Source organism: Echeneis naucrates, chromosome 13, assembly GCF_900963305.1.
Source record: "Echeneis naucrates chromosome 13, fEcheNa1.1, whole genome shotgun sequence".
Taxonomy (NCBI): Eukaryota; Metazoa; Chordata; class Actinopteri; order Carangiformes; family Echeneidae; genus Echeneis; species Echeneis naucrates.
The window spans coordinates 2,531,490-2,543,170 of record NC_042523.1 but is presented as its reverse complement, the minus strand read 5'-3'; the positions used below and the strand labels follow the sequence as shown (position 1 = coordinate 2,543,170).

Here is an 11,681-nt window from a genome sequence, read left to right as displayed (position 1 = left end):
GTGGTGGTGGCGCATATGATAATGATAATAATGTTATGTAATAATGTGTTGTGCTGTGGGGACATCAACATCAACATCAACAAACAGGCATCTGTGTCTGTAATCAGGGCACATGGCTTATGATGGGGTTTGAATCCTGTTCTAATCAGCTCTCATCTCTCAGCTCTGGGTCCCATTCAGGTCCCGCTGCTCCATGGTATCTCTGATCCAGTTCAGAAAGTTCCCCAGTCGGGTATAAACTCCATACTTGCCCTTGGCAGCACATTTCTCCCCCCAGCTGATGACTCCAGTTAGAAACCAGGTCCCTCTGTAATTCACCATAAACGGTCCTCCACTGTCTCCACTACAGGCATCCTTGCTTGTGTCCAGGTAACCAGCACAGAACATATTGTCTGTGATCACCTGTGTGGGGTTCAACATTAAAAATGATCAGATCTTATCAGACCAGATCAGGTGAGGTGTGTCGCTGCTCTCAGGTGGAACTGCTTACCTGTTCGGTGGAAGCGATGCAGTCTTTGTAGCTAACGACTGGGAGTGCCACCCTCCTCAGGAACCTGGAAGATCGGCCCATGAATCGGGTGAGTCCCCAGCCCGTCACCACACCTCGGTTATTCTCCTGAATACACACATCATGGCATCTGCAAGGCTGCTTAATACATACACACAAGTGATTGTGATGAATAAAGTTACCTTCAGCAGGTACTTGGCCAGGTGTGCGTCAGGCAGACAGGCAGCAATGGCCGTTGGGCCCCTGATGACAGGCCGGGCCAGATACACAAGAGCAATGTCACTATCGAAGGTGAACGAGTGGAAGTAAGGATGTATGAAGACCCTCTCTATCTTTATCAGCTGCTCACCTGGATCAGGACGCTTCTTATCATAGTCTCCTACATACACACACACACAGTAGTTGCATTCATGTATTAGCTATAATTTGAATGATTTATCATTTTATATTAATATTGTGGGTCTATGAACAGCAGCTTTATTACAGTAAAAAGCATAAAGGAGCAGATATTGTAAACTTGCATACACGCATGCACACACACACACACACACAAGTGCTGTCACCTATGGTAACATGGTCTGCAGACTCATCAAAGCAGTGAGCAGCAGAGACAACCCAGCGATCAGAAACCAGAGTTCCTCCACAGAAACCATAACCATCAGACCTGTGGATCAGAACCTGAACACACACACACAGACACACAGGAATGTTAATGTATTAGCATCTTGTCACTGATTCTGTCAGTGTTACAAACCTAAAGACTGCAGTCACAGATAACTTTTAATTCACTCTTTAATGTTAGCATGTGGTATGATTTCATTTCTTTAGGGTTAGGGTTATTCATTCATTCATTCATTCATGTTTACTTGAACAAAATATCTGGTTCCTTAGCTGCTAGATAATAGTGAGGATAGACAGTCCTATTACTAAAACAGACATGGACGCTGCTTCTCTTAAATGGAGAATAACAAAACATCTCTTTGACCTGCCATGGACTCCCTCCTTGCTTCTCCAGAACTCCACCCACGATACGAGTATCTGCCTCTGTGCCTTCCTCTTCTCCTCCTCCATCTTCAAGACCTTGACTGTCCTCCCACAGGTCAGTGCCATTGATTTCTCTCTGTCTATGTGTGACATTCACTGTCATGTGCTCCTCCACTGTCTCCACTGTTAAATTCAGTTTAGGTTCCCAGCTGTCTGTAATGTTACTGTCCAGCTCCATAGTGACATTGACCCGTTCAAAGAGGTCCAGCAGAGAACGACTTTGGGACAACATGTGCATCCGCTCTCGACCACACGGGAACAAGACTGGGCAGGGATACAGAACAAAGACTGACTGAACCAAACATTCCTGTAAGGTGAAGGACTGATCCAGTTTTTATTATTATTAATTCACTGTGCTAATTGCAGTAGTTACAGTAATAACTTTAGTAAATACATTCATAACTGTAGTAGTTCAGGTAACCCGTCCCCTGGAAGTGTGGATTCAAATCCCACTTTTGACAAATGTTTAAAAAACTAAACAAGCAAACAAACAAACAAACAAACCCACAAACCAGTGGTATTCTTGTGGCAGTCTCAAGCCTGGAAAAATAGATAGGGTTGGGTCGGGAAGGGCACCCTGGCAAAGTCAAGTCATGAGCAGAGCTGACTTGCTGTGCACAGTGACCCAAAATAGGGAAAAAGCTGAAAAAATGAGTTATAGTAGTAACTGCAATTCTCTGAGTGTTACCTGTGGGGGAGCAGCTCTGCCCATCAGGGTCCAGTTTGAATCCCTCAGTGCAGCCACACTGAACTCCAGTTTCCCCTGTCAGGTCCCTGCAGTACTGCAAACAGCCTCCATTTCTGTAGTGACACCGCAACACCTCTGCACACAGGTACAACCAAGACCAAAGTTCTGCGTTAATAGAAGGCATCCAACTAACATCCCCCTGCTGGACTCTACCCGTGACACAGGTGAACAAAGGAATGTTACCTGACACTTTGGACTAACTGGGTTAAGATTTCAGGTGATATTTACCTGATTGACAGTTCTTGCCACTGTACTGAGGAAGACAAAGACATATGAAGTCTCCTCGATCCAAAGTGCAGATCCCTCCATTCAGACAAGGGTTTATCTGACACGGGTTCAGATCTATGCCACACAGGACAGACCCTTAAACGCAGCACGTCTCATTCATACAATCGAAATTATGTCATCAGATGAACCAAATGATTTAATTAAATTTACAATTAAATCAAAGTTTAAATGGTTTAAAATTGCTGTAATTGAATTGATGTCAGCTTAGATTTGAATTTTGATGAGTGTATCATTATATCTCTATCTGCTGATGAAGAACATGTAAGATATAAGAAGAGTCCCAGTTAGCTAACAGCTTTTGTTGTTGGTTAAAAGAATCAAATACATTTCAAATTATGCAATTAATTTAAAGCTTTACATTAATTCATATTAATGAGGTCACAAATGGACCTCTGCACGAATGGAGCCTTCAGCAGCAGAGGAACCATCTGAACAGCAGGGTCATGTGACTTCTGTGACTTTTAATCGATCATGTTGTACTTACTTGTGTATCTGAACCAAAACTCCAGCTGTGAGGCACAAGATATTGAGAGTTAAAAGTGCAGAAGTTGGTCCAGGTGAACAGTTAGAACAAGGATAATATCAAACAACAACAGGAACTTTTCCACACTATGTGAAGGAGCTAAACACAGAGGGCTGGATTTAACAGATTTTTCATATGAACACTCTTAGATTAGAAAGATCGTACCGTCTTTTCCTTGGTCTGGAAGATCTCTGCAGCCTCCTCCTGAGAGCAGCTCTCCTCGTAGCATTCTCTCTCTAGGTCTCCTGGTAACATCTCCTCAAAACGCAAGGAGTTGGCCCGACGCCTTCTGGAGAAGAAAGAGGAGCGAAGGATCTGACCTGCTGCCGATGGATCCAGGAACACTGAGGGTGGACAGAGTCAATGACACTGACACCAGGGCATACACAGAGCAATGAAGAGACCAAGTGAAATTTTAATAAAATTGTTTCTGCCCCCCCAAAAAAAAGGAAGTGGGTTTGTGTCTAAAACTATTTACACATGCCAAATGCGTAATGAACTGAAGCCACACACAGGAAAAATTTAAACAAGGAAACAAAGATATGTAGAGACAAGCCAACATGTAAACAGTGAAGTTGCCCTTAGATCCTTTGTTCTTTTTTTCTTTTTTTTATTCTATCCTTTACAGGATAAAGAAACTGAGTCTGAACTTCTAAATTATGACCAAAAACATATTTAGTTAATTCACATAAGCCTTTGCCATTTGACCCTTGTCAGTCCATCCTGTCCAAGTGCTTGTTTTTGGAAAATCATAAGAGGTTTCCTCATGAAAAGAGGAATGACTGGACTGGTGGTTTCCAGCAGGTCTTTGTTTACATGCTAACAATGGTGAGGTCAACTGAATCATGTGACAAGGTCAGAGGTTAAACCACAGACTAAACCTGGACCTGGAAACTGGGTCTGCAAAGTCAAGCCAATGCTTAAGAGCCTTAAACTTGCTTTTCATCTAATGACTATCAGGAGGTGACTTCATAATTAGTTTATGGTCTCATTCTCTAGTTTCAAGTCTTCAATACAGTACAAAGTTAATCTTCTAAATGAATGTGCCCTTTGGAGGAATATAGACCACGAAACAGGGGATGGATTAGGAGGCTTGGCTACTGTGTGATTGACACCTGTCTCTCTCCTGGGTATTTACAGCTCCACAACATATGTCCACTTTTTCAGATAGTCTGTGGGCCAGAATTACATGTTACGTTACACTAACTCATATAGCATCTGCTGTGACAAAGTGTTATCTCAAGACAGGAAAGGACAGGAGAGTTTACCTGAGCCTGTCTCAGCTGTAGCTTGGATGAGCTGGATGCAGACGGTCAGAGTCAGCACTGTGTGTGTCAGCGATATCTTTCTCTGCGGACATACACAATCAGGTTCATGTTTATCAGATTCAGGGTCTACACTGAAAGTCAATTAATTAAATCAGCACCTGCAGAACATCTGTCCAATGAGTTGGACAGTCCCACATTCACATGTCTGAAATTTTTCATGAAAAATTAAAAAGGTCATTTGTATAGGGGCACCACTGAGAAAGTCCAGGGAAAGGAAATATATAAGACAAAATTAAGTGACACTTTGGTTATCAGCCCCAACAGTAAATTAACTGATCACTTTCACCTTTTAACCTTGTCTGTGTAAGGCAGACAAGGTTAAAAAACGAGGAGGAGGAAAAGATTTTAGTCAATTTCAGCTGAATAATTTCAAGAGACAACATTGCAAAAATTATTTTTCCTCCCAAACAGTGACAGTGACACCATCAGGTCACCTTCACAGTTCACAGTTCTTTAGCCAAGTGATGTCATTATTATGCTATAATATAAAAAATTTTACAAAACGCAGCAACATGCTAACATGTTGCATGATAAATCTGAACCCGAAACTGAAATTTACACATTAATGTGTGTGTCAGTGAAAATGGAAAATTTACTAAAAAATGCTATGAACCAATAAAAATACATCTACAAGACAACCAATCAGAACACATTAAGAAGAGATAAAAAAAAAAACAAACAAAAAAAAAAAACAGGAGGAAGCTTCAACCAGTGTATACAAATCAGTCATTATGTGTAACATTCACTGTCATGTGCTCCTCCACTGTCTCCACTGTTAAATTCAGTTTACATTATGACCACTGAGAGTAAAGCATTGATTATCTGGATACCAGTCAGTAAGTGGGATATATCCTATTACTATGGACACTTGCCAGCGGTTGGGACAAATCTGGTTGCCATCAATACCTATCAGTGGGTGGGTCTATCAGGCAGCAGGTAAACACTAACTGCTGAAGTTGACATTGAAACAGCAAAACAGTCTTGTGTGAGGATCAGAGAGACTTTGACAAGTCACTTTGACAGTACGATGTGAGTCAGAGCTTCTTCAACACCGCAGTTCTATGTTATGGTCACAGTCTCCTGGGGCAGCACCAACCAGAAGGGGTTCAAGGAAGGAGAATCACTTGAAGACAGAGTCTTCGTCCAGACCAAGTCTAGGTCTTCATGGAAACAGTATTCCCTAATGTCAGTGGCCTCTTTCAGCAGGATCATCATCATCACTGCAACAATGGTTCAAAAGGAACAACAACCAGTTCAAGGCATTGACACCAAATTCCCCAGATCTCAATCCACTCAATCATCTGTGGGATGGGTTGGACCAACAAATCTAAACCATGGAGGCTCCATGTCTTGATCCAGATCCCTCACCTCAATTTCAGAGGTTCAGAGGAGTCAAGACCTCCATTGACAAAAACATAATATGGGGAAGGTGGTCATAATGTTATGACTAATTGATATATTATAAATCGAGCAATCATTCTCTTCCTTCTCCACGTTATTTTATCTCCTCTCTCTTCTTTCTTCTCTTCATCGCCTCCTCCTCAAATCTCACTGGGACACTGAACCTCCAGGTCAGAACCTGTAAGTCCACCTACCAGCCATCTCCTATTGCCTCTTGTCGTCTCCTGTCGTCTCCCGTCATCTCCTTTCATCTCCTGTTGGTTCACGTTGCCTCTTGTTGTTTCCTCTTTTCTCTCTTTGTCTCTTGTCATCTGCTGTCGTCACTTGTTGCCTTTATTTGCTTCTTTTAGTCTTCTGTTTTCTGATATCTCCTGTGGTTGAGAGAATGGTGCCTATTTAGGGCTAAAATAACAAAATGGAGAACAGTGATGAAGCCAATCGATTGAACTTTCCCCTGAATTCAAATATTGACACAGAGATGTCCCATCAGCAGCTCAGAGGCATGGCAACGTCAGAGGTCACTGACCTTCTGAAAATCCTGAAATAGAGCTGATGTTGGAGAAGATTCCATTAGGTCGTGGTTAGAGTGCTAAGTAACTGAGCTTACTTATTTCTTTATTGTTTACAGAGGACATGGTTTTAAAGGTAAATTTACTCTTTTAGATGGGTTAGGGTTAGTAAAGGACCTGTACATTATGTTAAAGCTACATCTTGATGTTGGGCAAAAAAGAAAAAGAAGAAAAATTAACCTGTGTGATCAGACACATGAGCATCATTGTGGAATATATTAAAATGACATTAAAAGAGGATACTTCCAGTTGCAACCAAAGAGTGCAGACATGTATCTGTGTCTCACTGTAACAATTGGCTCTATCATGCTTAGTATTCTCATAATTTTAAAGAATGTATTAGATCTAGAGACATTTTTTATATTATGTATGGAAAAATACAACTTTAGGTAAATTAGGTAAAACTAAGGTTTCATGACAGATACATGATAAAAGAAAAGGCATGGCAGACAGGGAAAGAAACCCTCACTAAATTCTTAGAAGCTCTTGAGGGAATTAAGGAAGATTTGTACAAATATCCCAACAAGAAAACAACCACCATTCGAAGCACCTTAACTAATACTGAGTCCTCACTCTCCACGCTGTTGGAGCAGCTGCAGTGCAGGAGATGGAGATATGTGTGCCAATGAGGACAACATTAAAGACATGCATGACAGAGTAGTCAGCATGGAGAACACTATTAAAATTAGTGGCACTTACCTGTTTTTTGTTGTTGTTGTAGGCATTTATTAGAGGGAGGCTTGTTTGTGAAAATGGTGAGACAACTGGTTCTTTATAAAGACCCAGCGTCTGAGAGGAAATACTCAGAATCTTCTATACATTTAAACTTGAAATCCACAGCATCCTGAAAAAGACCAACCACCACAGGGCTGCAGGTCTGGACAGTATACCAGGATGTGTTCTCAAAGGATTTGTTGAGCAGCTGAAAGATACGACATCTCCCTGCGTCAATTCATGGTGGCATCATGTTACAAAACATCAACCATTCTTCCTATCCTCAAAAAAAAAAAAAATCTAGTTACAATAGCTATTGTCTGGTATCATATACCTCCTTCATTGCATTCATTCAACATTCAAGTCTTACAAAAGACTGGTCCTACCATCTTCACTTGACCTATTCCAGTTTGCGTACCAGTCCTATCCTTCTTCAGATGATGTCTTTACCACTGCATTCCACCTGGAAAATTAGAATGCTTCTGCCCAGATGCCCAGACCGTAATACCACAGCATCAGGTCAACATGTTGCGCTAACTGGGGCTCAACACCCTGCTACAATACTGGATTTTGGACTTTCTGAAAGACTGACCACAATTTGAAAGAGGAGAAAGCCATAGATTGAATACCATCTCACTGTACACGGCATCTTCTAAAGGTCCTATGTGCTGAAGGGACTGCTGGACAGACTCTTTGCAGACTGGTGCAGTTGAAAGTTGTTATGTTAAATATAAAATGTAAAAAAAAAAACAACAACAACAATGAACTGGTTATCAAAAAACGACCTGAGCCCCATCCAATCTAGATTAATGGAACAGACTTAACTTGGTCTGTTTATTACTACATTTGGTCAAATAAATGAACATTTATTGTTCAGTCTAATGTTTTAAAAAGTGATTTTAGCCACAGTCATCCAAAAGAACTCCTTTAAACTGTATGAGATTGATGTTTCTTGTTTTTCATTAAAAGCTGTTTATTAAATCTTATCACAAAATTTATTGAGGCCTATTATCACTACAGTGAAAACATTCAAATGGAGATGCTACATTTGCCAGCTTCAAGCAAGTCAAACTTCATATGCAGGACTTTCTAAAAATTACTACAAATACAACACTGAGTAAAAAAAATATAAAGGATTTGTTCCCATAGAGAAGAGACTCCTTTTAATACATGCCTGCTTGATAGACAGCTCATTACATGTCGAAGTTTTGTCAATATTTGGTGTAATTGATTCTGTGATCCGGTTGCGTGCTAAACAGCATGGCAGCATTGTAACAGAGCTCCGTGTACTGGCCTTAAATTCATGAAATTCAATTATCTTTACTTGTTGACACAAATATATTTTGCTTCGATTATGAATGGGGGCAAAGGCAAGAAAAGAGGATATGGATTGCAAAACAACGCTGAAAGAGAAGACAAGAGGGAAGCTGAAGCTAGCTAAACCACAACACAAGATGGGGGACAAGATGGAATCATTGTTTGGATTCAATCCGCAAGGTGATGGGTGAAGTCAGGGTATCGGGTATGGCAGCGCTCCAGGCTGAATGAAAGAATTTGCAACAGAAGTACTATACCGAAGATGGCAGAGTGGGCGTTAGGTTGCAGATTTAGGGATAATGCCTGTGAAAGAGTTCTGAAGATTGCTGACCAGTAGTCTGAGAGGGAAGAACATGACCAGAACATGTGTGTTAGTGTTGCCGAGGCAGCATGGCATCTGCTGCAATTCTCATCCATCTCGGGATGAAATCTGGCCAGCCTAGATTTGGAGAGGTGGGTGCGGTGCAAGACTTTAAACTGAATTACCCCTAGCCTAGCACGTGAAGTAGTTCCATTGGCTCTCTTCAGAGCCTCAGTCCAGGATTCCTCAGGTATGACATCCCCAAGCTCCTCCTCCCATTTCCCTTTAATTTTAATGAGAGAGGCGTCTCCTAGAGATGATATGTTGGAGTAAATTCTTGAAATGAAGCCTTTTGGGTTGGAGGGAATTTGGAGGATGTCGTCCATAGCAGTAGGTTGGGGTGCTCTCGGGAAGTTTGTATCTAAATTTTGCATGAAATGTCGGACCTGGAAATATCGAAAAAGGCTTGAATTGGGGAGGTTGAATTTTTGAGAGAGATGACTAAAGATAGAGAAGACACCCTCGCTGTAGAGATCTTTAAATTTGGAGAGGTCTAGTCTTTTCCACTGGGCAAAGGCGTTGTCTAATCTAGGCGGGACAAAGAGGTGGTTATCACAGATGAGAAAAATCAGTTAAACCAAAGTGGTTTCGAAATTGTGACCAAATTCGTAAAGTATTAATAACAACAGGGTTAGAAGAATAAAGCGGAGTAGACAGAGGGAGGCTCGAAGTAACCAGGGCAGGAAGCGATGTCAATATGCACGACTCATTTTCAATTTCACACCATGACAGCTTTGGAGCATGAAACCAGTATATGATTTTCTGAATATTGGCTGCCCAGTGATAGTGAAGCAAATTTGGCAAACCCAATCCGCCCTGGGATCGATGTCGCTGCAGAAGTCTTTTTTGTATTCTAGGGGCTTTCCCCCCCTAAATGAATGATGATATAGTTTTATCAAGGGACTGAAAAAAGGATTTTGGGAGAAATATAGGGAGACACTGAAAAAGATAGAGGAATCGGGGTAACACGTTCATTTTTATACAGTTGATCTTTCCAGCCAATGAGAGTGGTAGAGTAATGGACCTCCAGTTTTGCAAGTCGTTTTTTAGTTTATCAATGAGGGGAGTGAAGTTTTCTTTGAATAGTTTAGAGAAAGTCCGCGTAATATTGATTCCTAGATATCTAAAACCAGATTTAGACAGATGAAATGGCAGGTACCTTTGTGGAATTGCAAGAGCTAGGTTGTTCACCGGAAAGCACTCACTTTTCGTAAGGTTAGTCTTATATCCCGAAAAGATACCAAACCTATGCAACACCTGAACTATGTAGGGAACACACCGCACCGGGTCAGACACATACAGCAGTAAGTCATCGGCGTATAGAGCCACCTTGTGTTCCCTCCCCCATCTAGATATTCCATTTATATCTGGGGAAGATTTTAACATGATGGACAGAGGCTCAATGGCGAATGCAAACAAGAGTGGACTTAGTGGGCACCCCTGACGTGTCCCTCTCAACAGTGAAAAAAATTCAGATCGCTTCCCGTTTGTAACCACTGATGCCTTTGGTGAGGCGTATAGAAGATTAATCCAGGCAATAAAAGTGGGACCGAAACCAAAGGCCCGCAGACATTCAAATAAATACGCCCACTCCACCCTGTCAAAAGCCTTCTCTGCATCCAGGGAGATAACCACTTCTGGTACCTCCCCGGATGCAGGGGAGTATACGACATTGAGAAGGTTCCGGATGTTAGAGAAGGAGTGGCGACCAGTCATAAAACCTGTTTGATCGGGGGAGATCACCTCATCAGTAGCAGATTCCAGGCGCCGGGCAAGAGCCTTGGCCAGAATTTTAATGTCGCTATTTAACAACGAGATGGGCCGATATGATCCGCACTGTGTCTTGTCCTTCCCCGGCTTCGGTATAAGTGTTATGGATGCCTCAGTTAGTGTTTGCGGCAAGGCCCCAGTACCCAGCGAATCATTAAACATGTCCAAAATAAGTGGCGTCAGTTTGGCTGAAAATTTGTTGTAGAATTCAATTGGATATCCATCGGGGCCCGGGGCCTTGCCACCCTGCATCGCCGAAATTGCATTTGAAACCTCTGTCAGTCGAAAAGGTAGTTCTAGTTCTGCTTTATGAGCGAGAATGATAACAGGGGCGTCTAAGTTCTTGAAAAAGTTGTGCATAACGGTATCATCACTGGGTGCTTCTGAAGTATAGAGTTTTGAGTAAAATGCCTTGAAGGTATTGTTGATTTCGAGGGGGTCTGTAGTAAGTTCCCCATTTTCTTTTTGTATTTGTGTAATCTGTTGGGTGGAAGATTTACATTTTAATTGATGCGCTAACAGTCTGCTGGCCTTTTCGCCATGTTCATAGACAAAGCCTCGTGATTTCAGTAATATACGTTCTGTCTTTTCAGACGACAATAATTCATATTTGGCTTGAAGATTCAGCTTGTTTTTATAAAGTTCCGGAGTGGGAGAGAGAGAGTATTGGCGATCTATATCAAATATTGAACTGAGAAGTTGTTCTTGTTCTAGCTTCCTAGCTTTATTAACCCTGGATGTGTAGGAGATAATATCTCCCCTTATTACCACTTTAAGAGTCTGCCAGAGCAAAGAAGGGGAGACATTATCCTTGTTATTGGTTTCTAGGAAATTATCAATGGCTGTTGAAATTGACTGGCAGAATCCTTCGTCTGTCAGTAGTGTGGTATCGAATCTCCATGGGGCCCGGTCAGAGAAGTTAAGTGGGAAGAAAAGATCTAATATTACTGGGGCATGGTCGGATTCAATTATGGTGGCATATTCTATATTTTTGACAAAGGGGATTAATAGGCTGTCTATGAAAAAATAATCGATTCTGCTATACGAATGGTGGACATGTGAAAAAAATGAGAATACTTTACTATGAGGGAAGCGAAAGCGCCATGGGTC

At 41.6% G+C, this 11,681-nt stretch overlaps 1 protein-coding gene across 1 annotated transcript; it reads right to left on the bottom strand.

The window, feature by feature from the left end:
• Positions 1-159: 159 nt before the first annotated feature.
• LOC115053042 (coagulation factor VII) lies at positions 160-10,823 on the bottom strand. Its single transcript, XM_029517605.1, has 11 exons — positions 10,398-10,823; positions 4,380-4,461; positions 3,277-3,455; positions 3,073-3,097; positions 2,529-2,642; positions 2,241-2,375; positions 1,494-1,816; positions 1,072-1,186; positions 691-887; positions 491-616; positions 160-402 (listed from the first exon to the last, which is right to left on the bottom strand). The coding sequence occupies exons 1-11, from the start codon at positions 10,821-10,823 to the stop codon at positions 160-162; spliced, it is 1,965 nt and encodes a 654-aa protein (XP_029373465.1).
• Positions 10,824-11,681: the final 858 nt, after the last annotated feature.

Excerpts from the sequence above, each read along its gene's own strand:
- LOC115053042 (XM_029517605.1), bottom strand. The coding sequence starts at position 10,823 with ATGCAGGGTGGCAAGGCCCCGGGCCCCGATGGATATCCAATTGAATTC. Across the intron at positions 4,462-10,397 it reads CAGAGAAGGCTTTTGACAGG|AGAAAGATATCGCTGACACA; the intron begins GTGGAGTGGGCG and ends GTATGTCCGCAG. Across the intron at positions 617-690 it reads TGGCCAAGTACCTGCTGAAG|GAGAATAACCGAGGTGTGGT; the intron begins GTAACTTTATTC and ends GTGTGTATTCAG.